The sequence below is a fragment of the Plasmopara halstedii genome (assembly GCF_900000015.1).
Source record: "Plasmopara halstedii genome assembly, contig: Scaffold_658, whole genome shotgun sequence".
Taxonomy (NCBI): Eukaryota; Oomycota; class Peronosporomycetes; order Peronosporales; family Peronosporaceae; genus Plasmopara; species Plasmopara halstedii.
The window spans coordinates 1,111,150-1,134,047 of record NW_020187575.1 but is presented as its reverse complement, the minus strand read 5'-3'; the positions used below and the strand labels follow the sequence as shown (position 1 = coordinate 1,134,047).

Genomic DNA, 22,898 nt, shown 5'->3' with positions numbered 1-22,898 from the left:
AAGAATACGGTACGGGGCTAGGTAGCCAGTAGTTATGCATGTATTTAGATTTTACTATTCATATTAAGTATATTTAGAAAAATCTAAATTTTAAAAATAAGGATAAATAAATAAATATAAATCAATTTGGAATTCAAAACAAAGAGTCGATTAGGCTTGGGAAGGCATTAATTACTCTTGGAGTAAGCGGATTGCGATCTGCTAACTCATACTTGGTTCTTGTAAAGAACGAAAGGTCGGTGACCTAAAGTACGCTTCCTCAAGCGTTTTGCTACGGCAGCCCCGCTGCACAAAGTCAATTAACTCTTCCGTTTAGCACGTAAACTGAATTTCTCGTTTTTTTGCAAAGCCGCCTATATCCAAATCTATAGGTTTTCCTAATTAAATGTATAACTACTGGCTGTTCCAGCCACGTACTGACTTCTTGTTTGAGTATAGCCACACAATTGTATGACCACACCATATTGTGTAAAACAAATCTTTTTTGATCGCACCTTCTTGTGTGACCCATACACCTCCTACCAAGGCGCGTGAAACCCCACTACACTCTTCCCCATCAAAATTGTGAGCACCCACGGTTCACATTCAATGTCGCCTCGAACGAGGATCGTGTGTCTAAGACACCAGGACATTCTTCACAAATTCTCTGCTCAATGATCCTTCTGTCGAGGACAAGGAAGACACACAGCGCCGCTGGTCCCGAGAACGGCCGCGGGCGGAGCCCTTCTTCGACTACTGCACGCGGTGCAAAATCGGACAGCACGTCCGCTGCAGCGGGGCTCTTGCTTAGAGGAGCTTCTTAAAGGTCACCGACCGTCTTTTTATACTAAAAACGGTATGACAAAAGTGAAGACGGCGACGTCGACCTCAAGGTTTTTTCTGCGGTGGATGCTCTTCTTGAGCTCCACGAGATGTCCCTCGAAAAAATTGGCAGTGTCTGATGGCAAGCAATTTAGCCGAGGTGGTCAATCAACGACTGGAAAAGGAGACCAACTCGTCCTCGCTTCTGGGTGTTAATGTCTTCGAGGACACAATTAGGGTGCTGGGCGCACGAACATGATCTGCGATCCTGAAAATAATTGGATTCTTACTACCCTCTGGCAAAAAAATTTCAAGACGTCGTAGCCGACGACCCGCCGTCGGTCCTACCTCCGGACCGAGGTTGACGGTATGAGTTATTAGTTTGACCTGGTTCCGGGAGCCTAATACTGCGTAACACACCGGTGGCTTAAAGAGCAGTGTGGTGTGTGTGAAGCCTTCTTCCGTGCAAAGCACGACGCAGGAATAGTGCGTGAGAGAAAGTCCCCCCGTCACCAATTGCTAATAAGAGCGAGTGAAATTCCACTGACAGCGGTAAGTACTCCGAGCGGCAAGCTTAGAGAAAGGTAGGTGATACACCAAGGGCTGTCAAATGCACCAGCAACATTTAATCATCTTGTGATGCAATTGTCTAGGCCCCACCACGCGCATGCACATACATACTTTGACGACATCTTCGTCCACAGTCGCGCGGAGCACGGGGGACGGATAAAGAGAACCACCTGGTCCATTGTGAGCGGTGCTCGATTCATGCGCACGTGCTAATGCAGACTAGCGCATCTTCGGCGCCGAAGAAATACCTTTCAAGGTGCTTCATCGAGAAGCGTGACCTTCGAGCGGATCCTATGGACTGGCCGGTCCCAAGGAACTTGCGCAAGTGGTTTGGCCTCGCCGACTACTTATCCAAGCTCAGTGAGTATCAAGCGGGAATGGCCCGGCCATTGTCTAATTACCGAAAGAAGGATGCGAAATGGCGTTGGGACACCAAGCATCTGGGAGGTTTTGACGAGGGAGAAAGACGGCATTTTTATATGCACTAATACTGGCGTTGCCTGACACCAATCGTCTTTTAGTGTCGGCTATGACGCTCCGGACTTTGCCATCGGCTGTGCACTGCTACAAGCAGACGTCGAGGGGTGAGAACGGGTGATCTCGATTGAATTCTGCTAGCTCAAGGCTGCGGAGAGGAACTTCCCAGTTCACTACAAGGAATTACTTGCGATGGAGTATGCACTTGTAATCTCCAAAATCATGCGTAACTACGCACTGCGACTTAGTCGCCTCACCTCTCGCAGAGGATGGCCAGACGGCTCCCCTTATTCGAAGACAATAACTTCGAGGTGAAGTTTAAGCCAGAATAGCAGATATCTTTGGCTGATGCGTTGTCATGCAGACCAGATTATGAGCTTGCTCGTGTCACGACGATGACTTCGTCAATGACGAATTTGATACGCGTCACAGACGCGGGTAATGATGTGTGTAGCGCTGCTACAACCTCCCGAGAGCAAGGAGGTTCGAAACTTGGACGAGAAGTTGACATCGCGACTGCGCGTACGGTTACACGAATATTTCTGAACAATGGATTGCTGTATTATTGCACCGACTCGACGGATACGCCACGAATTGTGGTTCATCACGATGATGATATAAAATACCGTATCCTCTATGAGGCCCACGCCACCCCACTCCGTGATCATCTCGGTCTTGAGAAGACGTACAGCTCTGTGAGTTGTCATTACTGGTGGCCCAAGCTATCCAAGTGAGCAAGCCTATATTTGTGCACGTGTGAGACGTGTCAAAGGGTGAAAACCTCTCCGCGGCGCTGCTAGCCACTTTTCCGTACCCGACGGGTGTTGGTAGTCCATGAGTATGGACTTTCTGTTTGGCCTTCGAAGGACTTGGCGGGCAACACAGGTATAGTGGTCTTTGTAAACCGTTTGAGCAAGATGATACATCTTGCATCGATACCGGAGACCATCAACGGTGTCGTACAGCGACGCTGTTTGTGGATTGTGTTTTTCGACAACATGGACTCTTGTCTCTGACGGAGACCCACCCCACGCTTCAATGGGAAGTTTTGGTCCACAATCTTCATGGTGCTGGGCAATAAGTTGACTATGTCATCAGCATGCCATCCGCAGATCGATGATCAAACTAACCGCATGGACCGTGTCGCTGAAAACATCCTTCGCAGTGTCTGCGTTGAGACGTCAAAGCGCAGCAGCGTTATGCTGCTACTTATAGAGTTGGTTTTGAACAATGCAGTGCATGCGTCTACAGGCTACACGCCATTCTACGTGCATGGGCTCGTACATCCTTGCGTCCCGCTGACACCTCTCTCCCATGGCTTGGACTTGGTGGGGAAGGAATAGCCGAGCGGCTAGCTGATGTCAGCCCCCTCACTGTTCGTAACGAAATCGATGACTTCTTGCCTACCAGGCTGAGTGTCTTACTACATGTTCGCGATGTGATGGCTGAAAGCCAAGACATGCAGAAAGAAATTACAGACGGAAAGGGAGAAGAAATGTTGGAAGCTTTAAAATCGGAGACCTGGTTTTATTCAATACTGAATATCTTCCTACACATGCAGTTTCTGCTGTCATTAAGACGAAACTTCGTCCACGGTTTATCGTATTTTTCAAGGTCGTCACCAAGGTGGGCTTTGCGTATACACTAAATCCTCCGAAACGGATGAGCACCGACCCGGTGTTTTTCGTGGGCTCAAGCCGTACTGGAATCCGGCGCAAGTGAACGCGAAAGCGTTGGTACCGAAGTGGCGCCCACATGCACTCGACCGCCTAGAAGCTAGACCACCCCGAAGCTGGGTCAGCAACTGATTTAGAGCACTGAGTGCATCGATCTCCATCTCCAGCGGTGCCAAGCGCTTCACCATTGCACGTAGTTATGCATTCGTCTGCTTGACAGCTAGGAACCGCTTTGACAGAGCGCAATAGGCTTCAATTTGAGGCAGTCGTAGCACAAAAAGGCTTAAAGCTCTCATGGTTTTCCGCACAGCGGTATGCGACCCCTGCATGATGCTCAGCAAAGTCCAGATTACGACGTATCTTGTTCTCAAGAGCTCCAAGAGCATCGCGAGTCACTGGACGGCCATCGACTTAGTCGTCATCGTCCGCCGCCGACTCTTCTCCATGCGAACGGCAGCGTACACTATCACGTGGAACGTATTGTGGGTCGACCTCGTCGATAGGGTCAAACCCAGTATCTTGTGAAGTGACGGGATACTTAGACTCCAAAAACTTGTGGAAATTCGAGGCGCCACTTCGGCAAGACTGCCCAGACGTCGTGGACGCTTACGATCAGGAGGATCATGACGTATCGCGTCGTCGTACGCCTCGCGCATCTCGGTAATACACAAGGAAGCCTAAAAGTCATGATCTGAGCTCAAGCTATGGACCCGAGCAGCTGTGGTCGCAGGCTCACTCGTGTGAGAGACCACAGAGCTCACGGAAACGTGATAGATTAATCCGTACGTCACAGGGCGACAATACGACGGAAGACGGCGTCGCGTCTTGAGTTTGGCAAACACGAACCAAAGATGGCTTTCCACTCGCACCTTCACCTCCTTGTGGGTCTGCTATAAGTTGGACAGCGAGGAAAGTTCTCGGTACCGCTGCACCCATCGTTAAAGAGCTCTTTATCATCTGCAGCGGTTTCGTCAGGGGCGAGCACCACAGCAATCGTCCGCATTACGGGTACAAGAGCGCTTCCTCTTTGAGCACGAAGTCGAGCTCGGTACCTATCCGCCAGGATTTCTTGAGGTACTAAGAAGCTAGCCAGAAGAGCTTTTAGTTTGTCAAGCTCTGGGCTCATCGACGTAGACGCCCAACGATCGGTCGGTCGCGTCCTTAGCTTCAGTTGTGGGATCAGCCGAGCGGAAGCCTTTTACCGCACGAGTGTTGAAGGACTGGTTGTGGATGCGCGCGCATGAGAGCCGCACTGTGAACAGCATCCAGCTCCTGCTCCTGTGCCTTGTCGGGGCGATTGATAAGGATTCCACTTCTCCCGAAAGTCGAGAGATCGGGAAACGGACACGGTGTCTACAATTTTTAGCAGGGCTCACGTCGCGCCGCTGGCGCACCACGCCCTCCTCTTCTTCTCATCCTGGAAAAGAAGTAGCCGCCTCGTTGTCGACTTCCTTCAAGTTCCTGACGAGATGATACGTCTCCCGTGGCGGGCGCGGTGCGCGGTGCTAGGTTAATGAAGGTTGGTATGCGCTTTTCTTGAAGCCACGGACGTGCTGTCCGAAGTTGCACCGCCTGCAAGAGACAAAGAAGGGCTCTGCCTCCGGGCGCGTTCGGAGTTAGCGAGGCTATGTGTCTTTTGTGTCATAGACACAGAACGCATTGAGCAGAAAACGAGTGAATAAAGTCCTGGGGGCGTAGAGGTGTCTTAGACTCGCGAGCTTCGTACGAGGCGACAGTTAAATGTAATTTGGTGGTGTTCACAATTTTGATGGGGGAGCGTAGCGGGGTTACACGAGCCATGGCAGGAAGGGTGTGGGTCACACAAGAGAGTTTGATTATTAAAAGATGTGGATTACACATTATGATGCGAACACACAATGGTATGCATAAACAAGAATTCAGTACGTGGCTGGAATATTAGGTTTTACTATATAGATAAAACAAATTCTAGATTTAGAAATGGGCGACTTTGCCGTAAATAAATCGAGAGATAATTTACAATTTAAGCGGAAAAATTAATTAGCCTTAGGTTAAGGTTGTATTACTCTTAGAGTAAGTGGATTGCGATCCGCTACACTCGTACTGGTAGAACGAAGGTCACCGACCTTAACCAAGCTTCCTATAAGCGAAAGAGCTACGGCAGCTCCGCTGCAGTTTTGGTCTCAGGAGATTCTTCGAACACAACCTATGTGCGCTTGTAAAATTAAGTTCTACGTGTCAAACGATTTCGCTGTGCAACAAGCTACTTTGCAGGAACGTTATGTATTCAAACCATTGAAGGAATGAGCATCACATTGGATAATGAACTAATAAGCGGATACTGATTCATGCAAAAACAGAAATGAACAGTGACAACGTTTTGTTAAGAATTTTTTGGCGGTAATGTAAAGTTTGCTATGGTAAAAAATACTTCATAGACCCATGAGTAAAGAAGGTACGCCAAAGCGGTTTCTAGGCGTCTGGTTTGTCTTTGTTGCGAAGCAATCATCAAAATAGGTAAATTGCAAGAGTTGTCTTATTCGTGGACAAGAAAAGAAGCCACCGTGCATGATCAAGAAGATATTCGAATCAAAACTCTCTGACACGGGACGAGTGATTTGCCCCGATTCTAGAAGTTTGGTGACTGAGATAAATTGATCTGGAATCCGATACATGATCAAATTTATCAATTATAATGCTCTTGCTGTTGAATATCGTCAGTCATATTCAAAAATGCGCTGCAAGCTATCCGAGCACGTTTTGGTGCCTAATAAGTAAGCATACACTATGTTCAGTCAAATCTACTTTATGGTTTTGAAGTATGCGTAATAGAAAGGCTATTAATCGAGCAACATCAATACCAAAAGAATGCGATGGGGGTTGAAGTAGAACACGATTTCTGTTTAAGATTTACTTATGATATTTTGGTAAATCGCCTTGGAAAATGCAGCGGGCATCTTCAGTATAAGCCACACTTGATATATGGAGTTCCTTGCAAAGATTTGAATTTCAAGGCACAAGCAGAGTGTAATATGTAATGCTGAGCAAGTGCAGTCACAACAGAATAATATAAGCGGCAACATAGACAAAACTAGGGGATACATTTATTCAAATAGAACTAAGAAAGTTTGGTCATTGTGCAGCAAAGGCAAGAACAGCAAAGTGCTGATTGATAAACAAATTTGCATTGACAAAACTTCAGACGATGCTGTAGGTTTAGATGAAGCAATATGACGATTACAGCCGGAAAAATGACAGTAATTTGGAAACACGATCGAACAGACATAGCGGAAGAGATGGTCCGCAATCAGGTGAGGCGATTTGTGTATCGGCGATTACGCCAGAGCTATATTGTGATGTGATCAAGGTACTCTGAAGATTCATTGGTGGTTATGATCTCAACTTGGCGCGGTTGCCATGATGCCTGAAGATTTTTTGGTGAATGAGATTTTACTTTGGCACGATGACCGTGACGCCTGTGCCGCTTAAGCAAAATCAAGCGGTTACTCTGAATTCCTTGTCGTTCTTTGTATTTCGCAACGTCAAGCATGAAAAAACACCCAAGTCGGAAGTCTGTATCGATTCGCTGCTTGTGGAGCTTGTCGCCCACAAATCGCGACTTTTCTCACCAGTGCGCAAGTTGACGGCAATTATCTTCGGCACTTTTGCCGTCAAAATGCAGGGTATATCTATGTCGACCGCTGTTACTTTACGCGCTGGTGGTACTTTTGTGAAGCTGTAACCAGTGCGTCCACTAGTTATTATAGCCGCTTGCCATGAACCCGAGGTCTTCAATGCGTTGCACGGTGGGCACGTCACTTCGCGTCACTACATCAGTTTACAGCCTTACCTACCCGTTGTGACGAGAATGAGTCGTATTTAGTGACGTTAGGGCCAAGAACTACTACTGTCGTGTGCTTAAACAGAATCTTTCCATGAAAACCGCTGCCCAAACCACTGTACATGTCTCAATAGCCGTCAACCTCGCAGCCCTCGGCTTACGACATAATTTAAGGTTTGGTCCTTGAGACTGAGACTTGTAACAATATCAACAAGAATGATAGCAGAAGACCGCGAGATACAGTCGCATGCATTTATATCAGCAGGCTTTTCAGCCTCAAGCTGTTAAACCATCCTGAAGAGATTCATGCGGCCCAAGCTATACTACATCAATAATTTCATGTTCATCGCAGCTCGTGCAACATACAAGCGCTTCTACATGCTAGCAGAGATGAATCCATGATAAATCGTAATATTAAGCTGAGTGCGCGGTCTTGCAGACAATGAACGTTCCAGCTGGGCCAAGCGTAGGAAAGGTCATTTATTGCCTACAAGTCCTAGACCAAACAGCGTTCCATGGTACCCAGGTCGTGGGAGCCTATTTAACATTTCATTTTTTGTCTTTCACTTCCTTGCGATAAGGATAGAAAGGGTTTCGTACTTGATATACGTCCGCAATTTTTCTTGCTGTTTTAAACAGCATATGCCGCCTATAGATACACGCCCTCAGCCCTAGATGAGCAATTCACGATTAAATCAAGCCTGGCAAACGTCAACAAGTCTGGGCTATAAAATTGCCTTTACTGGATAGCGTAACCTTCCTGTCCCAGAAGGCCACCTCGCTCTTTCCAAGATTTAACATTTTCTCGAGAGGGTGTATCGGCTGAATTAGCGCGGAATATCGAGTTTGTTGGTCTTATGATCAAGAGCAGAGGAAGACGCAAGGCGTGGTGATTTAATTCTTCCGCAGGTGTAGCACCTGTGGATATCGAAGCGCTTCTTGATAATTACTTGCTAAACATTTACTTCGAGGAGATCGATCGAATTTGGTATGCACAAAGCACAGAGACCTCTTGAACCCGTATAATCCCTTGCGAGAATCACAGGATTGTGTTCAGGATTGAAAACGCCTTGATCCTTTGCCGTCAATTCTAATAGTGCTTAACAGTGGCCTCACTTTATCAAGCTCTCGGAAAGAAAGCGGTAGTTCCATCGGTGTCGTATTCAAACTTTTCCGAAGGTGCTTTACCAGCGCGTTTTGATAGCTTCAGGTAAGTAGAATCCGCTTTGAACCATAAGGCGCTAGCTATACGATCTCTTTGGAATAATCATAGGTAAGAACTTGTTAGTTGTGCTGACCCGGGATTAGATGCATAAGCATTTACTGTGCCATTGTCACAGATGGTCCAGCTTTCTAGACTCAATCGTCGGAATAATGACAAGTTTCACCAAGTATAACGGGGTCACCAAGACAAGCAGCTCGAACTTCTAGAATTAAGTTATATAGCGCAAAGCGAAATCAGCTTTAACGTCGTCCACATGAAATTATCCTCTCAAGCAACCTACTACTCTAACCATTATCATTTTTAATATAATATCATATACTTTATTTCATCTGTCGTCGGATAACCTATTATATTAATGAGGCTCTCAAATCGTATTATGTTCCTATGTCTTTATCTTCCTAACCTTGCAATAGTTATACTAAAATACTCTGCCGTAATGTTGTACGATCTTTTGTTCTTTCGGGTATTTGAACTTCCAATCATGTAAGTGGAGCCATCAAACCTTAGTCATTAGGTTGATCCGAGTTTGTATTTGATACAAACAAATGTAATACTATGTATATAAAATCGACACGTAACTGCAATAACGTTTTACAACAGTATTAAGCGGCGTCATCTCCACACTCCGACACTTGATTTTGATATTCGATAGTTAACATTGTCTTGATCCAAATATTCGCTGCCTCGCGTATATACGCATGCTTCTTGATCCCGAGTGCATTCGTCAACATATCCGGTAGATGATGTTGTGTATCGATATAATCGATCTTCAAAACGTTTCTTGCTCAACCGATCGACGAATACCACGACACCTGTGTTGCCCGCCGAAACTTTCGGCAGACCAAACACATAGTTCAAACTCATGGACTGCCAGCACCCAGTGGGTAGCGGTAAGCTGGCCAGCGGCGTAGCCGCATTTGGAGAGGTATTCAGCCGTTGACACGTCTCACACGTGCGCACATAGGTGCTCGTCCATTTCCTGAATCCATTTTTGAGCTCACCTTTGACCTCATCGATCTCCCTGATTCTTTTTGCACGAACAATCATGCCATCTACACTTAGTTCAGCATAGATAAAACCTTACAGGGATTGCATGACATAAGCGCATTGCCCGCCTCTCCCGCAGTCATTACGGCTCCTTTTTGAAACATGGTGAATTGTTATGTCCCAGGCACTAGCTGATTATTGTTCCAGCCCGTAGATAGCTCTTTTTACTTGACATACACATCCGGGAGCATTGTCGACACCCAGCGGAAATTTCATACAAATGTTGTCTGTCATCACACTGTTGAGAAAAACAGTATTGACATCAAGTTAACCCAGTTGGTAGTCGCATTCGGCACATACTGCAAGTATCACTTAAATTCTTCATGCTGGCGACAGGGAACACGTCTTGAAGAAATGGATCCCATACGTTTGTTGTAAACTTTCGCGACAAGTCGTGTCATATAGCGCATACCAGTAACATTTGATCGCGCTTCGTGGCGAAGACCCATCGCGATCTAATCGTGCAACCGTTCTTGTCACTTGGTACTAGTATCCGTGGCTGGTTCTTCTCATGGGAGCAAGACTTAGTATCAATCGCTTCACGCCACTTCGCTACATCGTCGTTTGCTATTGTTTGATCAAAGTCAGTATCATCCCTACTTCTCACCTTAAACATAGCAACAGAATTGGCAATGAGTATGTTTCCGTTAATCATAGCACAATTCGATGTCGGCAAGTCATCATCTTTTTCTGATTCGTCTTCACTCATTTAGCGTATGCACCGGCTGAAATCTTTGTCTGGTTTGCTTCACATCTTGACAAAACACCAAACAATGTTCCTGGAGTGTTTAGAGGAACGGATTATGCTCTTCTAGCTTCAACCTACTTACAGTAGAACGCTCGAAAGCCATCAGCAACTGTATGCTAACACTTGGTGAATAATCAGCATCGCCCATTTCGACATCGCGTGACTTGCTCTCTAACAGTTACCATAGCTCATCTCTATTCGGCTGTCGATTAACATGGATTTGGACTCAAACATCATCACTGTTCTTTGTTAATTTGAGGTCGCTTCTATTTCCTGCCTGACCATCGCGATACACGATAAAGCATCTTTATTCGGGTGTCCCATGCGAGTATGCCAAAGCTCCCACTGAGTAACATCCCTGGGATACTCCATGTAACATGCTTCTTTCCGCTCGCAGTCGAGGATACACGCGTTACCGATTCTTGAACCCGATGTAGTCACCTTGTCGTTGTTTTCGATAACACTCAATAAACGCGAGAGCTTCACACTCAAACCGCATTTCGCAAGCTGGCCAGAGACAGCAATCTTCTGTCAAGTCCTGGGTTATATGAGACATCAGTCATGCGCATTACCTTTTCACCCAAACCAGTCCTTTACACAGTGCTGCTATTTCGACGAGGAACTTTTACCATCTATTGTTACTTCGATGCTAGTCCTAAGGTCCTTGTTTCGTCCTTGCTGTGCGGGGTCATGTGGGATGTGGCGCCACTACCCAGCTGATCGTCTTTTGCCCACTACAAACACTGCGTCATCACTGCTGATACATTTCCAGCTAGACAGATCCGATCCACATGACCAATCTGGTCATAATTTTAACAATCGCTGTTAAATCCGCCGATAATGCGTGACCGCGACGTGTCCGAACGCTGCATCGTCCACCTTTCAATTTTACAGCAGTTCTATTTACGCGGAACGCTTTCACCCAGGCGTCATATTTGTGTAGCATATCTAATTCCTCGAGCAGCTTCTACAAAAGAAGACGGATGCACATGAAAGACTCCCATTCTGGCCACGCCAGAGCAGAAGCTCTCCATAAAAACGGCCACTGCGACCGCCTCGGGGAAAGGATCTGCTGCCATCCCGGCAATGAGAGGTTTCAACTCTTGGACAAAGTCCACCAACTCCTTCTTGCCTTGTCGGGCAGCAAAAAACCCGACCTCACGCGATATGTATGATTAGGCGGCGAGGGCGATCGCAATAGCTGACGCTTCAGCTCCTTCCCGGAGAAAAACGCAGCTTCAACCGAAGCACCGCTCGTTAGTGCCCATTCTCGCGCTCGGACCCCGAGCTTAGAGATAGCTAGCGACATGCGCTGTTGCTCGTTTTGGAGCGTGGCGGATACCGTACCCTTCCCGGCCTCTCTTATCCGGAGCAGGAGATTCTCTCCGTCCTTGCCCTCAATGGTCTTAACGCTCACCATGAGCGGCCTGGGTCGGAAGGAATCATCCGTCGTCGACGGTGGCATCATAGACGCAGTGACATCTTCTGCTGTAAGTAAATAGAGCGATTTCATAACTTGAAAATGCCTCTAGGTGCACTATAATGGCCTCGGGCCCTTGCGCAACGAGGAGCTCCACGCTTTTAGGGCCCAGCGGAGACATCAGCGTTTTAAGCCCGTCCTGTATGCCCTGGGGTAAACAGGAGTATTGCTCCATCCTCATAGAGGATCAGTCGTAACGACTCAGGCGTACGAGTGCTACCAAGTGCACCGGGGCTGCCGTAGCTCGTTGCTTAGAGGAAGCTAAGCTAAGGGCGCCGACCTTACGTTTTCTCCAAGAACCAGTACAAGTGTAGCGGATCGCAATCCGCTACTTCTAAGAACTAAAGCCCTACCAAGACAAATGAGCACTTCTGCTCAATTTTGAAACTGTATTTAGTTGTTTTCATTGTACGACCGTACACCTATATATGCACGGTCGTACAATGAAAACAACTAATTACAGTTTATAGGTGTGTATTACACAGTGTAATAACGCAGTGATGTGGCTGGATTGCCAGTAGTAATGCATATTACTATATTAATTAGGTTTTGCTATATTGATTAGGTATACTATTTTAGTTAGGAGAACCTAGGGTTTTAGATATTGGCGGCTTCACACTCATGTACCATTTCCAATTGTTTAATGTAGATTTCCACATCCAGTTCTTCGTGCTATAGAGAATTAAACCGCCAAAATAGGAGTGTGCATTTACACGATGTGATCTGATCGGCTGTTTCATCGGACGATTCGCTAACACGTTGAACGGTCCATGTGCCATAATTTATCACACTCAATGAATCACACTCTTCACAGTAAGAATCATATGGCTGTCTATCATCATCAGTAGGAGATAAGCATGAGCTAAGGTTGATGGAATTGAGCAAAGTGCAGTCGATCATGCTTCTGCAGCACGTTTTACCATTTATCGGCATTTGCACCGGAGCCATGGCTGCATCAAATTACAGTGACCATCCATATTTAGCAAATCGTCGTTGACCTTTCTGACACAAAACGCCGGCGCTGAGTTTGTGCTTGGGTCGCTGATGAGTGTCGGGAAACGATTGCATGTACTTCCCATGATTACCAGACCCCAGCTACTCGACATAATTTGGAAGCCGCCGACACGAAAAAACGCGCTTCACCCAGCTTCATCTCGACCGTGCAACACCAGACGACACCTAGAGGTTTGTGTGATGTGCAAGCGTCTGCGAAAGATTCGTCTGCGTTTGTTAAGAATTTGCAGTATCCGTTGACCATGTGGCTGCTGCCAGTGCGCTCATGCTTCTCCTTCCTGCGAGAGGATCACCCGCAGAGCATCTACTGCATCTGCGAAGAATATTCCGCAAAAGAGACGGAGCGACATCTGTTCGTCGAATACGCATTACGCATATATATATGGCCAGTGGTGCTCTGTGACTGGTCCTCTCTGACATCGTGCTTGGACATCGACCCACACCTACTGACGCGTGGAAGGTATGCTCGCGTGCCGAGTGATCTACATCGGATCAGACGTGCGATCGTCCTTCGCTGTGGGCTGACCGTTTGCTACGACTGTCTGTTCAACACCGCGCGCCGTCTCCGTTGTTGCCGACGCTAAGGGTGGTCTACACGACCTTCAGCGCTCACGTGCGGGGTTTTATGCATCGAACCCAATCTGAGGCCAATTAAGCATCAATCAAGTGTGTGCCGAACCAGCTTTTGTGCTCTCGCTCGCTGAGTGAATACACACTAGCCCACCGCTCTTTGCAGTGAGGTTCCTCAAGTAACACAAGCAAGGCTGGCTTCACTCCCGGGCTTAATGGACTACTTGCAAAGTATCCTCCTGTAGGTAAACTGTATCACTGAAGGTCATTGTATCTTAGCAGCTCGCCGTCATATTCTTGGCAGATGGTACAAGAGTAATAGAGAGACTGAATCAGTCAAGTAATGGTCTTACATTAAAATATTTGACTTAAAATGGCCACACGTCAAATTCGAAAATTCGACAGTTCTTCAATCATGTCCCCGGCATTGTTGCGACATCAAAAGTCGCGCGTTCTGGTGGTTGGTGGAGGACCCGTGGGCTTAGTCACTGCTTTCTTGCTCCAAAAACTTTATAATGTGCCTACGCGCGTGGTGGAGCGCCAGCGCAATCCCACATTGCATCCACAAGCGCACTTTATCAACCTGCGGACGATGGAATTGCTTTACGCTACGATACCAAGCTTTCATGATCGTCTGCTAGCTAAAGCGGCACCTAGTTGTTTGGCAAGTTGACTTTGGATGGATTTGAAAATCTTCATCTCTCACTGACTGCTGAGCGATGTGGTGTGGTCAGTGGCGTGACTATGTTTACTGCACTGGAGTCGGCAAGGCTAGAGAAATTGCGCGTATTGATCAATTTGGTCCCTGTAAGTGACCTCAATCTACATAGCCTGACGAGAAAAGTGAGACAATTGCATTTTGTTAACAGGCATTCCGCGTACGAAAGGTGAAAATGCGGTCGGTAATGCTGGAATTCTTCGGCAGTCTCTGGCAGCGATATCACCCACACAATTTCTGCATTTTCCGCAAAACGATTTTGAAATGCTGCTGAATGAGTTTTTGAACGAAAACAATGTTTATGTAGAGCGTGGTGTTGAGCTTGATGATCTTAAATTGCCAATGGAAAGTTCTGCCACGCCAGAAGTGACGTTGCGCCACTTGTAAGCTGTATGGTGCATTGAAAAACGGCGTTGAGATTATTGAAGATTGCTTTGATATTGCTAGAGATACAAATACGCTCGAGAAGACGTCTTTTGATTACATTATCGGAGCGGATGGTGCACACAGCCTTGTCCGTCAACATTGTGGTATCGATTTAGTTGGAGCGCGCAATCTTCAATCTATTGCCAATATCCATTTTATGAGCAAGTCATTGTCCAAAGCTGCATGTGAAAATCCGGCTATGCTGTACTTTGTGGTAAAAACGCTTCATTATTCTTGCACTTGGCTTTTGTTGCAGTTCACTCGGTGATTTCTAAACTATGCTTTTTGGGTGTTATATAGTTCAACACTGATGTCATTGGTGTATTAATCGCGCACGATCTCAAAAAAGGTGAGTGGGTTTTTCAGATTCCATTCTTTCCTCCGCAGGAGTCGATGGCTTTGGATTTTTCACATACTAAATGCAAAACTATTATCCGTCACATCTTACCGTTAAACGTCACGGTCGGTGATGACGATATCACAATTCTGTCAGCTAGGCAGTGGCGAATGGAAGCTTGTGTGGCGAAGCAGTACGATGATGGCAACCAGCGTGTATTTCTTGTTGGTGATGCAGCACATCAATTCCCTCCTGCAGGTGGTTTCGGCATGAATACAGGACTACAGGATGCTCATAATCTGGCCTGGAAGCTTGCTCTGGCGATTCAGTTGAACACTGAAAACTTTGCTGCCGACCATAACAGCATATCTCCGTCGATTTTATTGAAATCGTACGGCCTTGAGCGTCAGCTGATTGCCAGGATCAACACCCAGCTTAGTCTAAGAAATGTTGCTAGGACTATGAAAATTCCACGTGCGCTTAACGTAGCGCACGACAATGCACTGACTGTGGCAAAAGTCATAAACTCAGCGCCAATGCAGCTTCTTCCGCTGCAATTTCAGCGTGCGATTGCGCAGCAAATTATGCGGGTAGGAAAAATGCCTTTGAGCGTTTTAGATGAAGTTAAGGATGCCGGTGTAGTGGGCAGTACATTGGGCAATCTTATGCGTACCAATGTGCGGGATATTGTCTCACGCCGTCACGGTTTAGGCATGGTATTTTACCACTTTGACATTGGGTTTTCGTATGACGCGCCCTTATGGTCATCTCAGGCTAAAATTCTCATGGAAGATCAAGCACTAAACAAATCTGCGAAATTTTGCTCTAAAGTATGTGATGACGACGGTATCATCTACTCGCCAAAATTTCGTGTTGGAGAACGATTTCCTCATTTCTGGTGCATGAGTGAGTCCAAAAAAGTTTCCTCTCATGACATGATGCGCCTTGCTGGTCGAAATGGAAAGTCTGGTGGAAGTGTTGTGCAGTTTCTCTTAGTTGTTGGTGGAGACGATGCGGCTAAGGTTATACATTCCTGTATGTTCCCTGCTTCATTAGCAGTAAGCAAGCACGTGTCTCTTGTTGTGCTGCATCCAAGTGCTGCCACCAGATTGGCAGAGGTGGATGCTTCCATTAAAAAGGCTCAGAGAGCCTCAATATTTAATGCTGTTTTATCGTGGCACACATTGGAAGATGAGAGCGACAACAAGGCGACGCCGGCTTTTATGGACTGCAAAGCTATCGTTCTATTGCGTCCTGACGGTCATGTTGGTGCAATGTGGAAAGGTGAGGCGCTCAACGAATTTTCTAGTGCATCTCTCACGCACTCGATGCAGCGAGCTGTACAGCTAAGCTGAATATTAGATTATTGTGCATTGGAACAAAAGCTAGAATAAAAAAGTGCATGTCTTCCATTGATCAATAAAATGATGTTATCTATACGATAGTTTCTGACTCTGACAAAATTGATGACGAGTCGCAGAGCGGCTGAAGTTGCCGCGAGTTTCGCCGCATCTCTTGTCGAGAAACGCAGTTCGCATGTTCGTTTGTACTACTAACCATACCGATAGTTTCATGTGTTACGATTGACTCTCGCTCATTTAGGTCGGCACTCAACCTTTTTTTAAAATGCCTCGCGTTCGAGATGTACGATGGTGTTGGAGTAGTGACATCTTTTGTGGGCAAATGATGTGCAAGTTGCCTCACGTCGGCTAATACATTAGCGGGTGCTTTAAGAGTGTACAGCGCCGTACTGATAGTGACAAGCACCATTGCAACTAGCGCGTTGTTACAAAATGGTTTACCGTTAAAAAACGTTTCGAGCCATGCCGTCAGCCCCATGCCTCCAACAACAGCAAAATTCTTCTCCACATTGCCACAATCTCGGATCACAAATCCCACCAGCACCCCTCCAAGTGCTTGACACATGAGTGCGCCAAGTGTCATAACGCTCCAGCCGTCCCACATGCTATCTTGCGAGTCTGCGTTCCCTCGACTTGTTAAAAGTCTATCCTGCACAAAAGCCAACGCCAAAAGCGTAACTTCGCCCAGCACACTAAGCTCCACTGTCACCATATATTGGTTGCGCTTCTCTTTCTGCAAAGCTTTTTGTATAATGCAACCGGCCAGAGCTGACAACACGGCTCCTAATAACGCCTGGTACATCCCTGTCCACACGTCAGAATCCGTCTTCCTCTGCATTGCATTGTGAGTAGCTCTTGATGACGCCGTCATTAATACTGCAGCGACACAGAGAAGTGCTAGGGCCACGAGTTGCAGCGGAGACTGGCGTATTCCCAAAAGCAGATACACAAGTAATGCCGTCCAGATGATTTTGGTTTGGTTAAGCACGTTAAACGTCACGCCATCAAGCGTCACTACAGCTGCATGATTTAGCAAATTTTGCAGCAAATAGATGAGTGCAGGTAATACTGTTGTGGAAAATGCGGTGCGCCACCTCCAAGTCTTGAGCTGGTTCGAAATGCCAGCTTCCCCACGCCCAAGACTTAGCAGCGCCAGTGTCAACAGCAGTTTTAACACCTCCACTACTCCAACACGTAAACGAACGTCGTGCGCACTGGTCGCGTACCACCCCATAAGCAGCGGTTGCACCCCCACTTGAAGGGCCAACAGCATCAGCAGTGACACCTGATAAGCTGTTGACACCATGACTGGCACGAATGCCTGGTGAAAATCGGTCTCGAAGTGTCAACGCGGTCATCATATATACAATAAAATGTTGACATGGTTGCAATTTAGGGGCCCCATGTGGTTTTATGTTCAGTCAGCGTATAGAATGTTAGGCATTTGGTAACAATTTATGTTTATGCATACCTAATACCTTAGCAAGAAAGATAATGTTACAATATAAGAAAATACAGATCGACAATAAATTTGTTTCGACCGACTAGCTAACGCTGATTGGCTAGTACGCTCATGAGTACCTATTGAACAGCATTCCTCGTGCTTGACAGCATGCCACGATTTCAGCGCGTAGGAGCACAATTTATTGTCTTTGTAGCATTCGAAGTTTCCCAGTATGCAGCAGACGTCTCCACTCAATCTTCACCGGATCCAAGCGTCATGCCTTTTCAATCGGTGGATGCTGGTAGTGTAAGTGCAGGCTGCGTCCTCTGTCGAGACAGCGGCAACTGCTCCATCGCCATGAACAACACGTCATCTGGAGTATTTTGTGGAGATCTCCTCTATTCTACAGATACACAGCCGTGTTGTTGTCCATACTTTATTGATTGCCGTGTCACTAGCAAGTCGTCCTCTTGCGATTGCGGGTTCACCATGCGTCATGAGAGACTCTCGGCTGCAGAATCACCATTCGAATCGACACAAGAAGTTTTCGAGAACAAAAACCCAGAGCTGAACGATCCAGTGATAGAAGAAATGTCAATTTCGACCGAGATTCTAATCCATATATCAGCGTATCTTGCTTTTTTTGTCTTTGCGATGTACGTGGATCAGTGGGTGGAGTGCTGTAGTGATTTCAGGCGTAACCAAATGGTATCATACAGTGAGGATGTCAATTTGAAATTGCTGCGCTTGCGCCAGCGCTTTAGCATGCAACGTTGCAACCCTCAGTCATCTACGGGGACTGGTGATGATCTGCCGCTTCTGGAATCAGAATCCTCAGCTACGATTCCAAAATAAATTTCCATTCGAGACTTCGCTGACAATTTTACCAGTTCTGTGAAGGTTACTGTGAGCACTATTTCAGCTGATACAATTCAAGAAGTTTCACTCTCGCCCTCATTAGTGATAGAACAAAGTTTGCCAGACTAATTGTATTGTAACATTATGTTCGTGCTAACTAAACTATCATCACGTCTACAGAATATATACAACGTTCCTACCTTGCTGACCTAACCAATTTTTATATCTAGCTTCAACCTTCGTGCCTCTCATAACTTCTTGGGCCTCGATTAAGTTGACAGTTACAACGAAGTCAGAATACTGTGTTGATTATTCAAATACCGATTGTGGTAGATGTCGTTATCAGCTTCAAAGTCTTCCCGGGTGACTTCAGCTGCAGTTACAAACGACTCACAATTGAATCTACGATCTTCAAAATCGTATTCCTGACACTCTCCTCGCCTCTCAGTCTCACGACCGATGGTCGTGAGACTGAGCAATCCCCAAGCAATCAGGGAGAGTCCCACGAACAAACAGAAGCGCGTTCATCACCTGTTTTTCCCTAACGCCTTCGAAGAATTCGCACGATTCCAACTAAATTGTAGTCATACATTCATTGCGGTACGAGCAGCAGCAAGGCTGAATTGTGCTTTGGATGTCTCAGCAGTACACACCGGGAGATTGGTTGTACACGGCCAGCGAACAGTTTTCATTGTTGCGGCAAGCTGTATGGCCTAACGTGCTCAGTATAAGATGTTGCTTTGTACCTCTTCGTGCTTAATTTAGATTATCTCGAAATTGTTCAGCCTGTTTTTTATATTTATATTGCAAGCGGAGCGACCGGGCTCCTCACTAAAGGATAAAGCTCTTATAGGGCTGAAAAAAACACATTTTGCGGAAATAAGTACACGGAAGTGTAAGACGGTAAGCTCACCTTAAAAATGTATGGTATCACGGTAAGTATCAGAGGAGGAGCTGGTCTTGTCATCTAAAATGGATGAATCTGTTATTGAGAGCACTTGAAGCAGCTGAAAGTGTGGAGTGAGACAGATACTGTAACGGGGTTACACGAACTCTCGTGAGAAAGGTGGGCCGCACGGCTATATCGACAAATCTGTTGTTGGCACGGGCATGAACCCAGGAGAGCAGTGCCCGGGTATATGCACCAAAATATGCTGTTTACCCATATAAACAAATGTGTCTTCGCACCGATAATGTCCTTTCTCGGTTGCTTTCAAGGTAAAATCGCCTCTGCGAATATAGAGGCCGTCGAAAATCGGCCAGTGCGTATGTTCCGATTTTGTTTTGATAAAGTGGCTTGAAAAGCTGTTTCCTAGCCAAAGTACAGCGCAAACTGTGCCAACATGACTCGACCCATAAAATGTTCTTCATTATAGGAGGAGACGGCCTCAAGTCTGTTAAAGAAAGCCTCATGCGAGCCTTGAATTCGGCTCTTTTAAACTCAGATCGACCATTTCGCATTGTCCAGCTGAAAGCTGCTGGGAAAAACTACCTAACTTCATCATGACAAGTAGCAATAGCAATAAAGCTCAAAATCAAAGCGAAGTTGCTTAGCCCCAGGCAGAATTTGGTATATAAAGGTCATGCATCGTTGCGCACCTCCGTCGCCAACAAATCGGTAGATCTCTAAATACCCCGCTGTAATACCTCCTCAACAAAGGGTTTAGTAAATCCGACGGGTTCTTGGGAATGACTGCTCCCCTCCTCGACTGAGCTCGTAGCGAGTGCTCTCGGTAGACTTGCGGTATCGCAGCTCTGGCCCTCTAGATACTCCTAGTGTGGTAGCACTCATCATGAATCTCAAGTACATGATACTGTACATGTACATGATATTGTTTGGGAGGGGCAGAAATAAACTGGCTTTTCGGGAGTCCTATGTGTGTATATGAGCGTAAGTACGCATGTGCGTACGTGCTAACATTTCAACGGATCGCACCCTCGCCGCATGCGCAGCGCGTATGGCCATTCTGCCAGATTCGGCAGAAGCTAGTAGTATAATATATGTTATTTCTAGAGCCGCGTCTAGTTCTACGGAGTCAAAGGTCTTCGAAACAAGACTGCTAATCTTTCTGCCATTAATGATAAAATGACCGGCTAGAATACAACCAAGCTTTTCTTCAGCAATGGCGACTGGCTTGGGCACCAGACACCACATCAGAAATTTTGCAAATGCTGTTTATGATGCTAAATACCAGATGGACATATCAGCTACCGATCAAACGTTTAGATAAAAAGCGGAAATCGCTTCGTGGGTGGGCTTCACTCTCAACGCGCTTGCGTGAAGAAAGCGCGGTGCTGGAGCAAGTCGGTATCACTCATTGAGCTTGAGCTGAATTTCGCAAGGCATAACTCCGCAGAATCTCCCCCCATTCTTTATAATTCTTTTGTTTGCGTCAATTCTACGTGAAAGGCCATCGGTCTAAACGGAGGGGAAGCTACCGATCCAATTTTCATAAACAGCCCTGCTACATTTCGTTGCGAAATCTAAGAGATGAACAACACGCGCTGAATGCGCGACGCTAAGGCTCAAAGTCAGGACGTTTCGAAGTAACATCACTATGTTCAAGGCAGGGAAATACATACGAATATCTGATGGAAATAATATTTAAAAGCACCATTAATCTTCCAGCTCATATACATGGTTTTTTATATAGAAACTGTGTTGCAGACGATACTTCAAACCGTTTATGGTCGTAGTGGAATGCGATCGAGTTTCACTCTAAACGTCACATAGAGATTTCCAGCACATACTGTGGCTTATTAAATCCGTATCATAAGGATTTCTAACGACTAATCGAAATTGAAGGCTTTGTTGAAGTCGGCGCAGCGTTTCTATCATCCACTCAAGCTGGGCTTTTCTCTAGCTTTTACAGCAGCAACACGGTCGGCTTACCTGAAATTATCCGGGACAACGCAATATAAGGATTTTCTCAATAGGCGCATCCATGATGTATCTCATAACATGTTCAATGGACGCATCAAAAGAAAGTCAAAGAGTGTTGACTAGCCGCCATTACCGAGAGATTCCGCAAAAGCCAGGCACAGGAGGGTCGATCACTACTTGATGAGCAAGCTATGATCCACTATCATGTGAGTGATTAGTGGGCCATCGGGTACATTAAAGCTGTTATCAGTATCTGATGTTTTTATTCATATCAAAAGTCTTCTTCTGTTGTTGGGCCCGCCTCCGACCTGACATACCCTATGTGATTACACCTTTTGAAGAGAGGGCAGAATTGTGCGTTGCAGCGCACTTCCAACTACCGCGTAGGGACCAACTTTGTGGTGAATTTGTCACTTGATCAATAGCTGTGATAGCGGCCTTATATAGACGAGCTGGGTAGAAAAGATGAGGAATTGTAATTAATGGGTTTATACGTTGATGTCGCGTCATGCATTGTACTCTGCAAAACTTGAGGACGAAACGAAGCTATTAACAACATCCGCCCTGGTGAAGCTGACTTTGAAATTGGATAGACATGCGAGACGGCTCTATTTTCTCACCCAGTGCGTAAATAGATTTTGATACTCATTGGCGCTCACGCTAGCTTCAACTTTCCAAGGTACAATCCTCATGAATATAGCAAATTTTTCGCCCAAATACTCTATGCATAGGCGAGTATAAGAAGCGATGGCTGAAAGCCGATAAACAGGCAACATTGCCACTTTTTGCACTTGGTGTGAGGGAGAAGACCACACGAAATGGGGTGTGAGGGCTCCATACTAGCAATTTAGAAGATTTGAATTTGCGATAGCGTCAAAGGCTTTAGACTATACGGCAAGCTGGGTTTTGTGAACCAGATCCGGCTCTCTAACGGTCAGCTGGGCATCATGGGATCTCCACAGCATGGAGTCCGCCGTTTCAAAAGGGCGCAGCTTACGACAATTTTGCGACGAGGAGTCTGAGCATCGTTTTCGAAATCGCACGACCGCGCGTCACCGAGTGTGAGCGGAAATGTTTGATCAGCATCTTAGTCACTACGACCGTCTTTGAGGAGGACACCCTGGAATCCTCACCGAGACTTTCTGTGAGCGTGTCGGTCGCGAAGGCCACGTCTAATGTAAGGGCTCGTTCAGTCCATTGCTGACGAGCCGGCACGATAAAGCACAAAAGGGCCAGCTTTGACTTCCAGGCGCAATAGTTGCTCGTTGAGGGATCAAATTTGAGTAAGTTCTAAAGTACAAAACAAGGGGACGCCATAGTGCGGTCCACGCCTTGGTGGAGGAGAGTGCAACGCAGTGCGTGTAAACGTCCGCGTTTCGCTATTGTATAATGCGAAATATGGTATTCAGCGACAACGACCCAGTGTCTGCAGCGGGGCTACT

The 22,898-nt window shown here is 46.3% G+C and overlaps 6 protein-coding genes across 6 annotated transcripts; 4 read left to right on the top strand and 2 right to left on the bottom strand.

Annotated features, from left to right (window-relative positions):
- Nucleotides 1-8,334: 8,334 nt before the first annotated feature.
- On the top strand, nucleotides 8,335-8,632 carry PHALS_13404 (uncharacterized protein; the record flags this gene model as incomplete). The annotated part of the gene is made up of 3 exons (XM_024729154.1): nucleotides 8,335-8,364; nucleotides 8,442-8,554; nucleotides 8,623-8,632. 3 exons carry the CDS (start codon nucleotides 8,335-8,337, stop codon nucleotides 8,630-8,632), a joined length of 153 nt encoding a protein of 50 aa, XP_024579559.1.
- Nucleotides 8,633-13,801: 5,169 nt separating this feature from the next.
- Nucleotides 13,802-14,101, top strand: PHALS_13403 (polyketide hydroxylase-like; the record flags this gene model as incomplete). Its single annotated transcript, XM_024729153.1, has 1 exon — nucleotides 13,802-14,101. One exon carries the CDS (start codon nucleotides 13,802-13,804, stop codon nucleotides 14,099-14,101), a length of 300 nt encoding a protein of 99 aa, XP_024579558.1.
- Nucleotides 14,102-14,147: 46 nt separating this feature from the next.
- Nucleotides 14,148-16,264, top strand: PHALS_13402 (polyketide hydroxylase-like; the record flags this gene model as incomplete). The annotated part of the gene is made up of 4 exons (XM_024729152.1): nucleotides 14,148-14,235; nucleotides 14,298-14,529; nucleotides 14,594-14,786; nucleotides 14,873-16,264. The coding sequence occupies 4 exons, from the start codon at nucleotides 14,148-14,150 to the stop codon at nucleotides 16,262-16,264; spliced, it is 1,905 nt and encodes a 634-aa protein (XP_024579557.1).
- Nucleotides 16,265-16,343: 79 nt separating this feature from the next.
- PHALS_13401 (cmp-sialic acid transporter 5-like) lies at nucleotides 16,344-17,576 on the bottom strand (the record flags this gene model as incomplete). Its single annotated transcript, XM_024729151.1, has 1 exon — nucleotides 16,344-17,576. The coding sequence occupies one exon, from the start codon at nucleotides 17,574-17,576 to the stop codon at nucleotides 16,344-16,346; it is 1,233 nt and encodes a 410-aa protein (XP_024579556.1).
- Nucleotides 17,577-17,882: 306 nt separating this feature from the next.
- Nucleotides 17,883-18,569, top strand: PHALS_13400 (uncharacterized protein; the record flags this gene model as incomplete). The annotated part of the gene is made up of 2 exons (XM_024729150.1): nucleotides 17,883-18,370; nucleotides 18,434-18,569. The coding sequence occupies 2 exons, from the start codon at nucleotides 17,883-17,885 to the stop codon at nucleotides 18,567-18,569; spliced, it is 624 nt and encodes a 207-aa protein (XP_024579555.1).
- A 1,161-nt stretch (nucleotides 18,570-19,730) lies between these two features.
- Nucleotides 19,731-20,033, bottom strand: PHALS_13399 (uncharacterized protein; the record flags this gene model as incomplete). The annotated part of the gene is made up of 1 exon (XM_024729149.1): nucleotides 19,731-20,033. The coding sequence occupies one exon, from the start codon at nucleotides 20,031-20,033 to the stop codon at nucleotides 19,731-19,733; it is 303 nt and encodes a 100-aa protein (XP_024579554.1).
- Between the last annotated feature and the right edge of the window lie 2,865 nt (nucleotides 20,034-22,898).